The following is a 16,599-nucleotide window of genomic DNA, read 5'->3' as shown; positions in this document are numbered from 1 at the left end:
TGCTTGCTCCAGCCACCCAAACCAACTCCGGCCATAGCGCCTGCTCCCACCTCCTGTGGCCGGCTGTGTTGTGATGACCCACAAGTATAGGGGATCTATCGTAGTCCTTTTGATAAGTAAGAGTGTCGAACCCAACGAGAAGCAGAAGGAAATGACAAGCAGTTTTCAACAAGGTATTCTCTGCAAGAACTGAAATTATCGGTAACAAATAGTTTTGCGATAAGATAATTTGTAACGCTTAACAAGTAACAAGAGATACTAAGGTGCAGCAAGGTGGCCCAATAATTTTTGTAGCAAAGGACAAGCCTAGAAGAACTCCTATATAATGCAAAGTGCTCCCGAGGATACATGGGAATTACTGTCAAGCTAGTTTTCATCATGCTCATATGGTTCACGTCCGTTACATTGATAATTTGATATGTGAGTGGACTGGTGCTTGGGTGTTGTCCTTACTTGGACAATCATCCCACTTATGATTAACCCCTCTCGCAAGCATCCGCAACTATTATAGAAGAAATAAGATAAATCTAACCATAGCATGAAACATATGGATCCAAATCAGCCCCTTACGAAGCAACGCATAAACTAGGGTTTAAGCTTCTGTCACTCTAGTAACCCATCATCTACATATTACTTCCCAATGCCTTCCCCTAGGCCCAAATCATGGTGAAGTGTCATGTAGTACACGTTCACATAACACCACTAGAGGAAAGACAACATACATCTCATCAAAATATCGAACCAATACCAAATTCACATGATTACTTATAACAAGACTTCTCCCATGTCCTCAGGAACAAACGTAACGACTCACAAAGCATATTCATGTTCAAAATTAGAGGAGTATTAATTATCATTAAGGATCTGAACATATGATCTTCCACCGAATAAACCAACTAGCATCAACTACAAGAAGTAATCAACACTACTAGCAACCCACAGGTACCAATCTGAGGTTTTGAGACAAAGATTGGATACAAGAGATGAACTAGGGTTTGAGAGGAGATGGTGCTGTGAACATGTTGATGGATATTGACCCCCTCTCGATGAGAGGATCATTGGTGATGATAATGGCTTCGTTTCCCCCTCCGGGAGGGAAGTTTCCCTGGCAAAACAGCTCCACTGGAGCCCTAGATTGGTCCTGCCCAGGTTCCGCCTCAAGATGACAGTGCTTCCTCCCAAAAGCTTCAACTTCATTTTTTCTAGGTCAAAACACACCATATAGGAGAAGATGGGCACCGGAGGCGTGCCAGGGGGGCACAAGGTAGGGGCGTGCCCAGGGGGTAGGTCGTGCCCCCCACCATTGTGGCTTCCAGGTGGAGCCCTTCTGGTACTTTCTTCCCCCAATATTTTTTATTAATTCCAATGAATCTCCGTAAATTTTTAGGACTTCTGGAGTTGTGCGGAATAGGTCTCTAATATTTGCTCCTTTTCCAGCCCAGAATTCCACCTACCGGCATTCTCTCTCTTCATGTAAACCTTGTAAAATAAGAGAGAAAAGGCATAAGTATTGTTCTATAATGTGTAATAACAGCCCATAATGCAATAAATATCAATATAAATGCATGATGCAAAATTTATCCACTTCAATACCTCATTCAGAAATTTTATGCCCCAAGACAATACCTTCATTAACCATAAAGTGGCACTTGTCCCAATTCAAAACAAGATTAGTTTCTTCACATCTCTGCAAAACTTGATCAAGGTTGCTTAAGCAATCATCATAAGAAGTTCCATAAACGGAGAAATCATCCATGAAAACCTCCAATCTCTTCACAAAAGTCAGAGAATATAGCAGTCATACATCTTTAAAAGGTAGCAGGTGCATTACATAAACAAAAAGGCATACGTCTATAAGCAAAAGTACCGAAAGGGCAAGTAAAAGTGGTTTTTTCTTGATCCTCTTTTGACACAGGTATTTGAGAAAACCCAGAATAACCATCTAGAAAGCAAAAATGTGTATGTTTGGACAATCTTTCTATCATTTGATCAATAAAAGGTAGAGGGTAATGATCTTTCCTAGTAGCTTTGTTTAATTTATGAAAATCAGTTACCATTCTATAACCTGTAGCAATTCTTTGAGGGGTCAATTCATTCTTATCATTATGAACAACAGTAATATCTCCCTTCTTAGGGACACAATGAACGGGACTCACCCATCTGCTATTAGCAATAGGATAAATTATACCTGCCTCTAGAAGCTTTAGTATTTAATTTCTTACCACTTCTTTCATCTTAGGATTTAACCGTCGTTGATGATCAACAACTGGTTTAGCATCAGGCTCCATATTAATTTTGTGCTGACATAGAGTGGGACTAATGCCCTTAAGATTATAAATAGTATATCCAATAGCGGCACGGTGCTTTTTCAGAATTTTCAATAATCCATTTTCTTCATGCTCTGAAAGGTTAGCACTAATAATAACAGGATATATCTTCCTTTCATCATGATAAGCATATTTCAAAGTAAAAGCTAATTGTTTAAGCTCAAACACGGGATCACCCTTGGGTGGAGGAGGATCCCCGAGGATTTCAATAGGCAAATTGTGTTTCAAAACAGGCATTTGGTTAAAGAATATTTCATCTAATTCCTTTCTTTCATTCATAAACATGTCATTTTATTGTTCAAAAGGATCAGTAGGAGGCACAACAACAGAAGCAAGACCAATAATTTCATCTTTACTAGGCAATTCTTTGTCATGGGGTTGTCTATGAAATTTAGAGAAATTAAAATCATGAGACACATCCCCAAAACTTACAGTAAAAATTTCTTTCTCACAGTATATCTTAGCATTAACAATGTTCAAGAAAGGTCTACCAAATATAATGGGGCAAAAATCATCTTGTGGGGAACCAGGAACGAGAAAATCAGTAGGGTATTTTATTTTCCCACGCAAGACTTCAACATCTCTAACAGTCCCAATTGGTGATATAGTATCTCTATTGGCAAGCTTAATAGTAACATCAATATCATCTATCTCAGCAGGTGCAATATCATTCATATTTTTTTGGTATAAGGTAAAAGGAATTGCACTCACACTAGCATCCACATCACATAAGCCATGATAACAATGATCTCCTATTTTAACAGAAACAACGGGCATGCCAACAACAGGTCTATGTTTATCTTTAATATTAGGTTTAGTAATTCTAGTAGCTTCATTATAGAAATAAATAACATGCCCATCAATATTATCAACCAAGAGATCTTTAACCACAATACTAGATTCGACTTTAATTTGTTCAGGGGGTGTAAGTGTTCTAGCATAACTCTTACGAACCACAGTTGAAGCTTTAGCAAGTTCCTTTATTCTAACAGGAAAAGGTAGTTTCTCAATTAAGCAGTAGGAATAATAGGATCAACATTCACTACTGGAATCTTGCACTTTGCCATCTGCCATGGAAGATGGCAAAGGCATGGTCAGCGGATGGCAAAGGCTTTGCCATCTGCCAGCAGATGGCAAACAGTTTGTCTGAAACCCTGCCGGTAAAGGCTTCTTTGCCGTCTGCTGGCTGATGGCAAAGAGCCTGTGGCTTTGCCATCAGCTGGCAGATGGCAAAGCCTCTTAACGGGGTTAGCCACGTTAGAAGGCTAACGACATACTTTGCCGTCTGCCAGCAGATGGCAAAGGCTGCAGGCTCTTTGCCGTCTTCCAATAGATGGCAAAGGCTGCATGCTTTGCCATCTGCCAGCATATGGCAAAGATCTTTGCCATCTGCTGGCAGATGGCAAAGAGCCCAAATAGGCCATCCCAAATTTTACATGTAGATGACACGTGGCCTCTTTGCCATCTGTCAGCTGATGGCAAAGCTCTTTGCCATCTGCCAGTAGATGGCAAAGTGACTATATTGCCCCATTTAATTTTATTTTTTATTATATCAATTCATTTTCACCTTCCAATGAAATCAGATAGCAATATCAGGGCATGAACAGATCTAAAGAACACAAACCACAAGCATAGACTCAGAGAAGACCAGGCACGACCACTGTGACATCACTTCCCTTAATAATTATATCCTTACACTATACACGTTTCACAACTATAATTTGAACACCTGCTTGCCATAAATAAATATATGTTTACACTATACACAAGTGAATCATGTTGTGTCATTTATATGACGGGTAAATTAAATGAACATGTCTTGATTAGGTACGACATACTTTGGAAAAGGAAGAGACCTGCAGATAAATAACACAATTAAACAAACAAGTATTGAAATACAAGTGTTCCGCATTAAGCTTGCTAGTAAGGAAAATATCAAGAGATGGCTTGCTAGCTTTCACCTCTAGATCACCCCCATGGAAACTTGATACATCAGAGCAAGAAAACATTCCCCAATGGTTACAAACCTTCGGTGCAAAATGACATTCATGGGATCTGAAGACATCACTAAGAAATATCAGGTTCTATATGAGTCTGACTTATTAAAGAACAGAGAGCAATGAAGAAAAGTGCAGTACATTAAATCAAGGCCAAATGATACATTGCATGCATCAGCGAGCAGAAAAATAAATGGTGTCTAATATTATATTTTTCCCTTTCCAATAGAAAGACTCCTTCTATATGTTTAACCAGTGATTAATTCCGGTTACACCAAATAAACATAGTTCTAAATTATACCAACATTTTTTATGAAACAAAGGACAACCAAAATTAACTCCCCTCATGTGGAAACTTCATGTCCTTTCAACTCTGAAATTCCACCAAACGTAAGCATACAATAATTTTATAGTGTATAATTATACAAAAGAAGAACATGTTACGTGTGTAGATAGCGCAAGGTGGCATATTATCATTGAGAGCATATATTAGCACATATTATGATGAAAATTGGAACCGGATGTACTGTCAGCATGTCTTTCTCCTTATTCTGTATATCATCATTTCCTCTACACTTGACATGATAGCTTGAGAAAAAAAGATGATTATCCCGATATGTACATAGTTATGGCTAGATTCCTTGTTTTGTCCAAGAAAGATAAGTCATGAGCCCATCATCTTATTACAGCAAGGCACATTTCTATCAGTGGTGCAACAGGTGTAAATTTTATATTTTCTTTTCAAGAAAAAACTCCTGCAATTTCCAAATGCATGGCCGCAGCCGCTGGCTGCAACGTCGACCCAATGGTGCTTGTCTGCGCGCAGTACAAGGCCGTTGGGATCGTCGCCGGGGAGTTCTGCAACTCACATCAGTTTCTATGACTATAATTTCTACTATTGTACCCTTTGTAGTTTTTAATGCATAAATTAATCTAATGTTGGGTGATTTCCAAGGACTAACTAAGACAATCAGAATCGGAGAGGAGAGTTTCTCAACAACAACAAAATGAATTAGAGGAGAGTCAACTAACCTTCCTTTCTTGCTTCATGCAAAATGGGTTATGAGCTATGAAGACCATGATGTTGGCCGTGCGTCCGAGCGCCTGTGGTCTGTACATCGACGACTTGCCCTTTTCTCATTTTCTGGTCACTGAAGAGTTCGATTGACCAGAAACATGGAATGGCGAGAGTACTCATGTTCCTTCCCTGTGTGTGTTTTCTTTGCGCGAAAGTTCCTGTTTGAGTCAGAGAGGTAGAACAATCAGAAAATGAGAAGGTCTTTCACTTCCTTACAGAATGAAATTTCTGTCTTGCAAGTTTACAAAGTCATCAAGTTAAGCACTTACGATAAAATTATCTGACTCAGAAAGCTGATATCACTCATACAAAAAACATGTTATACAATATTGAGTTTTGACATAGCTATCAAATCTGAACTGAACCTCACAGAATTCAAAAGTTGTATAGCTGATAATGGGCCGTAGATGATAATTTTTCTGAGAATATATATGCTAGTTAGGCAATCCTAAGAAGAGCTGGTAAATATCAAGAGGCATATGCATACAACCGTACTACCGTAAAAGGAAATAGGGAAGAACTCACCCGATCAGAGCCAAGAGAACAATGAGAACATCGAGCTTACAAGCAACACCATCGGTGGTAAAACTGCTGCTGTCCCTAAACTGAAGAAAATATCAAAGAAATTAAACCATCATTACCAATGAGTGGATTTGTAAGAAAACCAACAACATGAAGATCCTTGATGTACTAGTAATTAATAGGATATCGATATGAAGAAAATGATATTTGGTTGAAAGTAATCCAGATGTAGGCCAACTGCAAAAACACAACCATCTACAAATAGAAAACATGGGTTGGCATACAACAATCAGAAGCAGACCTTACTCATCATCGCTTGATACTAAAACTTTAAATATTGATGCAGAATTTACTGAACCCTGAAAACAAACTACAACAAACAACTGAAATCTAATACTCTACACGTGCTGGAATCATGTTTTTTACTACAAAAAAATGAAGGCATAAACAAGCTAAGTATCTCAGTTGTAGCTACCAAACCAGAAGGATTGCTACAGTACCTTCAGTCCAGCAACATAGTTCGGCGAGGTTGCAAAGTGGTGTTTGTCGCCTCTGTTGTCGTCGTTATAGGAACCCAGCCCCATCCAAACCCTAGATGACTGGAAAAATAAATTAGGTGGACATGAATTAGGGAGAGGAGCTCACACAAGGAATTGTAGTCAAAAGGAAGGCGGAAGTAAACCTAGTTGTGCTCTTGGGCACAAAAGTGAGCAGTGTTAGCGCCGTGTCTTAGACGGAACGCCCACCCGGCAACCATTTGTCCTCCCAGAAATTGGTCGTCGTCCCGTCACCCAGCTTTATGTCGGAGCAGGCCCTGAAAAGGGCGGATGCCACACTGTCAGGGTCAGCTGGCACCAAATTCCATGGGTATTATCATATTTCTCCAAAATTGAGTGAAATGGTGCACTGGGATCCATACATGTGTCAGAGCCAAGTGCATTTTCAAAAAGCAATTTTTTGGTATGATTTATAGATCAAAGTGTATTTTCATTAATCAAAGTTCAAGTCCAGGAGAAATATTCATATATGCACATGTATTGTTGACTACCTCAGACTTAACTTTCAAGAAAACTGCATGCACCATCTTGAGTGATTGACACAGTGGATGTTTGTTTCCTGGAAACCATGAAACCAATGAGAAGTTAAGAACTAAAGTGGATGTTTTATTTTGTAGAGACCATGAAACCAATGAGAATTCGACAAAGTATTCTTGAAACAGAATCGAGATTCAAGTAAAGTAAGATTTCAACACAAGTATCAAACTGCATAAGTGATAATCCTGCATCATACTCATAAAGGAAACTACTCCCTCCGTTCCAAATTACTCGTCGCAGAAATGGATGTATCTAGAACTAAAATACATCTAGATACATCCATACCTGCGACAAGTAATTCGAAACGGAGGGAGTATAATCTTGCATATTTGAAGGCATATATTCAAATATTGAAGAAAAATTAGCTCCATTCCAATTAGTGTAAGCAATATTGTTTCACATTCCATATATGTATTCAGGCAATCAATTACTGTATTTTGAGAGGCAGGGGGAGATAGCTTGCAACAGGAGAAAATATATGATATGCTTCTAGACAATAAGCATGTCTCAACACCTCCTTCCACACACATGTCATTTGCTCCATGCTAATGATTATTCTTTGTCTATTGCAGGTGATTTGAAGCCATAAATCCTATTCTCTTCTTTGTAAGCAGTTTGTAGCAGAATACTGTGAGTGTAGCTTGGAGCAGAGCACCTTCAATCTGAGGTTATTTGGCCCATAAATCCTATTATCTTCTTAAATAAAATGTCATATTATTTTGTAGATAGATACATAACTATACTCTATGCAATGTTGAACTGTCAGTACTGGAACCTAAATCTTCTGCTACAAATAAAATGGTTGAGGATAGCAAATAAAATGTCCTAGTTAAACATCTTTTAGTTCCAAATAAATCATTATTTTGTACACATATGGTGTGCAATTGAATTATTTTTGTTCACATGTTGAAGTGTCATGTGAGTACTACAACCTAAATCTGCTTGCTGTAATTTTTTCCTTATGCTCAAATACTTGCTGTAATTAGTATCTCAATGTCCAAAGGCTTGCTGAAATTCTCTTAATGTGAAAGTACTTGCCGTAATGGGTTTCATAATGTCAAATGCTTGTTGTAATTTTTTTCTTTAAGCTCAAATGCTTGTTATAATTATTGTCTCAATGTCCAAACACTTGCTGAATTTCTTTCTTTATGTGATTATTGTTGGAGGAAGCATGGCCACAGGGCGATATGCAAAATGCTCAAATGACCCTCTTGGTACAGAAGTAATTAATCTTGAAGAAGAAATAGCCAAGAAACCCCCGCTTGAAGAGCCCAAACCAGAAAAAGCAATAGATGGACTTGTGTTAAGTGTCAAATGCTGAAAAATACCATGGTTTTGAATACTTTGTCGCATTTGGCTTCAGAAAAAATCAAACTTTTGTAAACCATAGTATGCTAGAAACCATGGTGTTTTTGCTGTATTCAAAAAAGAGGTCCCGTTGAGTTCTCCTTCTCGTAGTCTAGTTTTGCTACCAGCAAATTAGTAATGATAACTTAGAATCAGACTTAAGACTACGACGCTTCCTATGTTCGCGATAAATAAAACAACTACACATATAGGTCATACAAATAGATTTATAATCAACTCCCAGGATGAAGCCTTCAAGAATTTCTAATAAAGGGACGCATAAAGAAAAGAAAAGGAGGCATAAAGTGTATTGTAATACGAAGAAACTTCTAATCTGTATCTACTACCGAGCATTATAAAATGGAACCCTCAAGAATTATGCTACCAAGTCAAGGGAGGCATAGAGAAGAAAATGGCCGTACCTCATTGAGATTTTCTATCTGTGCCATCCTCTTAGTCACTTCTTCCTAGGCTACATGAAACTTCTGTTATGAGTTGTGAATGAAAGATAAAGCAACAACAAGGAGGTGATAGAGATATAGCAGATCAGAACCATTTTGATGAAGAGGCTGTGGTCGACGGGGGACGGCACGCTGGCGCGGATGTAGTCGCGGTGCGCGGCGGGGACGGTGAAGACGGGCGTCTCGGAGGTGACGTCCCAGTAGGCGAGCAGCGCGTCGTCGCCGGCGGTGAGGAGGTGGACCTTGTCTCCGCCGGCCTCGGGGTAGCGGACGACGCGGGCCTGGGCGACATGGGCGGAGAGGGTCCGGAGCGGGCCCGCGGTGGGCTTGTCGACGTGGAAGACGCGCACGACGCCCCGCCCGTCGCCGGCGGCGAGCAGCGCGCCGTCGCAGCGGAAGGAGGGCGAGAAGGCGGCAGTGTCCTTGCAGACGGTCACCCTGGGGCGCGGCGCGAGCGGGTCGCCGGTGAAGAGGTGCACGGTGGAGGACCAGGCGGCGAGATTGCATCTGGGGGCGGCGACGATGGAGTGGGATGGGATAGGGTTTGGGTGGTTGTGCTGCCCGGAGGGTGGGGGTTCTTTTTCTTTCTTTCTCTTTTTTTTGTTTAGATAAATGGGATGGATGGATGGATGGATGGATGGATGCCATGTAATCAATCCATGACACGAACATTTCAACCAACGAGAACAAAAATAACCCCACAGTTTTTTTTAACTGGAAAAAAATAACCCCATCTCTTTGCCATCTGCCAGCAGATGGCAAAGAATCTTTGCCGTCTGCTGGCAGATGGCAAAGAGGTGGGGCTGGTACGCCGTTACACTCTTGACGGCCACAGGATTTGCCAACCTCTTTGCCATCTGCTGGTAGATGGCAACGATTATTTGCCATCCACTAGCAGATGGCAAAGAATTTGCTGATGGTAACCATGTTCTTTGTCGTCTGTCAGTTCTTTGCCATCTGTTTTTTATAAGCAGATGGCAAAGACGTTCTTTGCCATCAGCTGGCAGATGGCAAAGAGCTGGCTGATGGCAAATTCCCAGTTTCCAGTAGTGATTATAAGTAATAGTTTCTTCTTCAACTTTAATAGGTTCTACTACTTTTACTTCAATGGGAGGATGATATTTAAACCACTTCTCTTTAGGGAGATCAACATGAGTAGCAAATGATTCACAGAAAGAAGCTATTATCTCAGAGTCAAGTCCATATGTAGTGCTAAATTCACGAAAAGCATCGGTATCCATAAAAGATTTAACACAATCAAACTTAAGGTTTATACCTGACTCATTACCTTCATCAAGTTCCCAATCTTCAGAGTTGTGTTTAATTCTTTCCAATAAATCCCATTTGAATTCAATAGTCTTCTTCATAAAAGAACCAGTACAAGAAATATCGACCATGGATTGATCATTACAAGAAAGCCGAGCATAAAAATTCTGAATAATAATTTATATTGAGAGCTCATGATTGGGGCATGAATATAACATTGGCTTAAGCCTCCCCCAAACTTGAGCGATACTTTTTCCTTCACAAGGCCAAAAATTATATATATAATTCTGATCACAATGAACCAGATGCATAGGATAAAACTTTTGATGAAATTCCAATTTCAGTCGGTTGTAGTTCCATGATCCAATATCATCACATAGCCTATACCATGTCAATGTATTTCCCTTCAAATATAAAGGGAAGACCTTCTTCTTCACTTCATCCTCGGGAAAACCTGCAAGTTTAAATAATCAACAAACTTCATCCACATAGATTAGGTGCATATCAGGATGTACTGTTCCGTCTCATGCATAAGGATTAGCTAGCAGTTTCTCTATCATACCTGAAGGAATTTCATAATAAATATTTTCGGTAGGTTGAGGAGCAATTCTTTTCTCTACCGGTCGAGGTGAAGATACCCCGAACAAGCCCCTCAAAGGATTATTTTCCATAGTGATAACTGATAGTAAATTTCAGCACACTATATAAATGTTTCCTTACCAAATTCCACTTACCAAAGGAGCTTCGCTCCCCGGCAACGGCTCCAGAAAAGAGTCTTGATGACCCACAAGTATAGGGGATCTATCGTAGTCCTTTCGGTAAGTAAGAGTGTTGAACCCAACAAGGAGTAGAAGGAAATGACAAGCGATTTTCAGCAAGGTATTCTCTGCAAGAACTAAAATTATCGGTAACAGATAGTTTCGTGATAAGATAATTCGTAATGGGTAACAAGTAATGAGACTAAATTAGGTGCAGAAAGGTGGCCCAATCCTTTTTGTAGCAAAGGACAAGCCTGGATGAACTCTTATATAATGCAAAGCGCTCCCGAGGACACATGTGAATTACTGTCAAGCTAGTTTTTATCATGCTCATATAATTCGCGTTCATTACTTTGATAATTTGATATGTTGGTGGACCGGTGCTTGGGTGCTGTCCTTACTTGGAAAAGCCTCCCACTTATTATAACGCCTCTCACAAGCATCCGCACCTATGAAAGAAGAATTAAGATAAATCTAACCATATCATGAAACATATGGATCCAAATCAGCCCCTTACGAAGCAACACATAAACTAGGGTTTGAGCTTCTATCACTCTAGCAATCCATCATCTACTTAGTACTTCCCAATGCCTTCCCCTAGGCCAAATCATGGTGAAGTGTCATGTAGTCGATGTTCACATAACACCACAAGAGGAAAGACAACATACATCTCATCAAAATATTGAACGAATACCAAATTCACATGATTACTTATAACAAGACTTCTCCCATGTCCTTAGGAACAAACATAACTACTCACAAACAATATTCATGTTCAAAATTAGAGGAGTATCAATTATCATTAAGGATCTGAACATATGATCTTCCATCGAATAAACCAATTAGCATCAACTACAAGAAGTAATCAACACTACTAGCAACCCACAGGTACAAATATGAGGTTTTGAGACAAAGATTGGATACAAGAGATGAACTAGGGTTTGAGAGGAGATGGTGCTGGTGAAGACGTTGATGGAGATTGACCCCTTCTCGATGAGAGGATCATTGGTGACGATGATGGCTTCGATTTCCCCCTCCGGGATGGAAGTTTCCTCGGCAGAACAGCTCCGCCGGAGCCCTAGATTGGTTCTGCCCAGGTTCCGCCTCGAGGTAGCGGCGCTTCATCCTGAAAGCTTCCTCTTCATTTTTCAGGTCAAAATACACCGTATAGCAGAAGATGGGCACCGAAGTCCTGCTAAGGGGGACCACATGGCAGGGTGCGCGCCCAGGGTGGTAGGACGCGCCCCCACCCTTGTGGCTTCCTGGTGGGTCCCCTCTAGTACGTTCTTAGCCCAATATGTTTTATGAATTCCAATATGACTATCCTTAAATTTTTAGGACTTTTGGAGTTGTGCAAAACAGGTCTCTAATATTTGCTCATTTTCTAGCCCAGAATTCCAGCTGCCGGCATTCTCCCTCTTCATGTAAACCTTGAAAAATAAGAGAGAAAAGGCATACATATAGTGCTATAATGTGTAATAACAACCCATAATGCAATAAATATCAATATAAAAGCATGATGCAAAATGGACATATCATGTTGCCGTGCAGGCATCACCACCCCACACTACTCCCACCACTAACCAGGCCTTCCCTTTACTCACCCACACCCCATGTTATTTTCTAGTGACGGCAGCCTGACACCGCAGCCGAACTAGTCCACCCGCATACTCCCTTCCACGTGGGAAACCACTGCCTTCTTTTCCCTGGCTCTGGTTCGTTCCCTTCCTAGGCGTCACTGTCGTCCACTGTGTTGGTGCTCTCGGTGATGTGTCGTCAACGTGGCCAATGAACGACAGCCATCGGAAGAGGACTATACATGCTGAGGTTGATAGGTGGACCCACCAGCTACATATTTGCACGCAAGTAAGTGCCTTCTTATTACGCGAAAAAAATGCTTCCTCCCCCTCACATATGGGACCCACCAGCTTTATCTTCGCACGCAAGGAAGTGCATTCTTATCCTCCCTGATAGTTGGGACCCACCAAGTTGAAGCGTATGTACCATTGTCTATGTGGTCACAGACATGTACGTACATACCGGTCAATCGGTTTGTCTGCCATGATGAACTATGGCCGGGAAAGGAGCGGTAGCAGTTCAGGCAATCTCGTCTAAATCATGTACACATACAAGAGCCACGCTGCAAAAAATAGGCCACGTACGTACATACGGGCATGGTCTCGAACGCGTACAGTAACGACGTCATGTCCATCAACAGCCAACCGGCCGGCTCGGAATGTATCTTGTTCAATGGGAGCCAACTGGCTTGGACGGAACAGCCGAAACGGGGTCTAGCATACCGCAGTACAGAGGGAATAGCCTTCTGTTCAACCACCTACGGTCAAAATGGGATCTTGTTCATCGGGAAGGGTCTGGCGTATCACAAAACAGAGGAAACAGACTTCTATTCGAGCTCCTACAGTCAAAATGGGGTCCTATTGGTTGGAAGGGGTCTGGCGTACCGCAAAATGGAGGAAACCGACTTCTGTTCAAGTGCATACGATCAAAACGGGGTCCTGTTCATCAGGAGGGGTGTGCACAAAACGGGACTCCACGGGCTACTATTCATCCACCGTCGACTTCCTCCAGCCTCCACCTGCTACTGTTCATCCAGTGTCTCCAGCCATCACCAGCCACTATTCATCCACGGGCTACTCTTTATCCAGCCTCCATCGGCTACTGTTCAACCAGCCTCCCTGGGGTCCTATTCATCCACCCCCAACCAGCCGGGGTGTGTGGCGGCCTCCTCGGGGTCCTGTTCATCCAACGGCAACCGCATACTACCACGATGTCCTGTTCATCTAGTGGAAACCGCCTATACACGACCGGGATCTTGTTCATCCAACCCCCACCGGGAACTGTTCATCCACAACCAACCCAACCGACTCGACTCACCACATCTCGACTCGTTCTACGTACCGCGGCGCGGCAGCAACATGCACTGTTCATCCCGAGGCAACCTAATCGGCTAGCTACGTCTCGCACGGGGGTTCGATTGGCTTCAGTAAGCTGCAGGAGCGATCGATGGGGTTCAGTTAGTAGTGAAGGAGTCAGTCGGGTTCAATTAGCAGCGAAGGGATCGATCGAACGGCTTCAGTATGTAGTAGGCGATTGCTCGGGTTTAGTTATAGTGACATGGCTCGCACCATGCATGCACTACGAGAGAAACATGCAAGCCACACTGCATCGCTCGGCCCTGACCACCCACGATAACTGGGAACTCCACGAAAATTTCCTGGCCCTTACTTTGACCATGATTCTTTATGTCATGGACAGCCCAAAGAATGTCATGCAGGTGCGTCCCCGGCACACCCAGGATGAATAGCCCATTTTCTATCATGATTTTTTTTTCATATAAGTAGGAGCCCACCACATCTATGATGATACGGGTTTTTGTCAAAATTATCGTCATAGAAGTGTCATAACCATGATAGGAAAAAAATTCGTTCGGGCCATAATGTCACAGATGTGCCTTCTTGTTGTAATGCAACAGGGCCAGCTCCTAGGACATCTTCTGGCCCTCGTGCGTCAGCCAGAACAGGAGAATCCCCACCAACTACATTTGCATGTCCTTCAGCCTGCTGAACGCCGGCACCACCTTCCAAAGGTTAGAGCAGCTCGTGATTCCATCTCGTGAGGCTTCGACTCCTCGCGAGCCCCAGGGCCTCAGGAGCCGACTGGCCTCTAAGAGGCAAACCTCCGTGGTGCGCCTCGCCAACTACCCCGAAGCTACCACAGCAACATGATTGCCAGGTGACTTTTTGGTTTGTTCAATTGAGGGCCCCCTTGGGCTGCATCATCCTCAAGCTGGTCCGTGTCCATCCCTGCAGCCGCCTCACCTTTTGGTTGTGTACTGAAACTAGTTGTGCTTTCGTGAGTTTATCTTCCTTGCTTAACCCTGTGTTTGGTGTCTCGCCACCATTGAGATCGTCGTGCCCTCCTGACCCTTCCCTTGACCGTTCCATGACTAGCGGCTAGACACGGCATCTATGCTCGGGTCTGTCCCTGCAGCAGTAATAAACCCAAGCAACCAAGCTCTGGCTCGCGGACCTGTAGGATCGAAAGTATGTCTAGAGGGGGGGGGTGATTAGACTACTTGACCAAATAAAAACTTATCCTTTTCCCAATTTTAGTCTTTGGCAGATTTTAGCTATCTTAGCACAAGTCAAGCAATCTTAACACAATTCAAGCCAGCATGCAAAGAGTATATGAGCAACGGAAAGTAAAGGATGCAACTTGCATGAATGTAAAGGGAAGGGTTTGGAGGATTCAAACACAATTGGAGACACGGATGTTTTTGTCGTGGTTCCGATAGTTGGTGCTATCGTACATCCACGTTGATGGAGACTTCAACCCACGAAGGGTAACGGTTGCGCGAGTCCATGGAGGGCGCCACCCACGAAGGGTCCACGAAGAAGCAACCTTGTCTATCCCACCATGGCCGTCGCCCACGAAGGACTTGCCTCACTAGCTGTAGATCTTCACGAAGTAGGCGATCTCCTTGCCCTTACAAACTCCTTGGTTCAACCCCATAATCTTGTCGGAGGCTCCCAAGTGACACCTAGCCAATCTAGGAGACACCACTCTCCAAGAAGTAACAAATGGTGTGTTGATGATGAGCTCCTTGCTCTTGTGCTTCAAATGATAGTCTCCCCAACACTCAACTCTCTCTCACAGGATTTGGATTTGGTGGAAAGAAGATTTGAGTGGAAAGCAACTTGGGGAAGGCTAGAGATCAAGATTCATATGGTAGGAATGGATTATCTTGGCCTCAACACATGAGTACGTGGTTCTCTCTCAGAAACAGCAAGTTGGAAGTCTAGGTTTGTTCTGATGGCTCTCTCCACGAATGAAGAGGAGGTGTAGTGGTATATATAGCCTCCACACAAAATCTAACCGTTACACACAACTTGCCAAACTCGGTGGGACCGAATTGGTAAACTCGGTCGGACCGATTAAGCAAATCTAGTGACCGTTAGGATTTTCAGTGGGACCGACATGTAACTCGGTAGGACCGATATGGTTAGGATTAGGGCATAACATAATCTCGGTGAGACCAATTACACAAACTCGGTGAGACCAATTTTGGTAATAAGCTAACCAGAGAGTTGGTCAGGTAAACTCGATGGGACTGATTCTGTCAGGACCCCGACTCGATGTCACATCGATCTAGCTGGTAACACCTCATATCACTTTGCGGCCTCACGCACGGTATCCCCACGGGTGTCGTCTTACCTTTTCCCGGGACCGTTTGCGCCTTTTGGCTCGCGTATATGAAAGTGTCGCTAGCATCCATATGATAAAGAGCCCGGGCTGACATGACTAGTCGTAAACCCAAAGTGGCACAGACTCACAGGGACAGGCATCCATGACCCAGCTTCGAACGTGTCGGTCATCAGCAAGTGGGTCCGGGCTGTAGCACTGGGCTAGCAGGACTCCGGTAAACCGGGCTGTAGCGGGCTAACAGGACTCCGGTACTCAAAGCGTGACATTTCCCCGAAGGGACAGACACAGGAACGAAGAAGGACACATGCCGGCCAGCCTAAGTGTTCCAGAGCAGTAGCAAGCTACCATGGCTCAGCGGTAACACTAGGAGACATTTCCCGGTAAGAGAGGCTACTAAAGATAAACAACTAGATAGTCAGATCCCACACATACCAAGCATTTCAGTCATACACACAATATGCTCGATATGTGCAAATACAATGAAGCATCACAACATGACTCTACGACACAAGTACTTTATTTA

The 16,599-nt window shown here is 42.7% G+C and overlaps 1 protein-coding gene across 1 annotated transcript in view; it reads right to left on the bottom strand.

Annotated features, from left to right (window-relative positions):
* Nucleotides 1-5,193: 5,193 nt before the first annotated feature.
* Nucleotides 5,194-16,599, bottom strand: part of LOC119292646 (protein SLOW WALKER 1-like) — a 35,220-nt gene continuing 23,814 nt past the window's right edge. Inside the window, exons 2-8 of the mRNA XM_037571412.1 lie at nt 8,919-9,419; nt 8,788-8,832; nt 6,973-7,040; nt 6,607-6,738; nt 6,425-6,523; nt 5,928-6,007; nt 5,194-5,560 (exon numbers count right to left, since the gene is read on the bottom strand). Coding sequence (XP_037427309.1) covers nt 6,987-7,040; nt 8,788-8,832; nt 8,919-9,419 — 600 coding nt within the window. The 3' untranslated portion in view covers nt 5,194-5,560; nt 5,928-6,007; nt 6,425-6,523; nt 6,607-6,738; nt 6,973-6,986. The remainder of the gene's footprint in view (nt 5,561-5,927; nt 6,008-6,424; nt 6,524-6,606; nt 6,739-6,972; nt 7,041-8,787; nt 8,833-8,918; nt 9,420-16,599) is intronic.

The sequence above is a fragment of the Triticum dicoccoides genome, chromosome 4B (assembly GCF_002162155.2).
Source record: "Triticum dicoccoides isolate Atlit2015 ecotype Zavitan chromosome 4B, WEW_v2.0, whole genome shotgun sequence".
NCBI lineage: Eukaryota > Viridiplantae > Streptophyta > Magnoliopsida > Poales > Poaceae > Triticum > Triticum dicoccoides.
The sequence above is the reverse complement of the archived record's forward strand: the minus strand, read 5'-3'. Positions and strand labels throughout refer to the sequence as shown.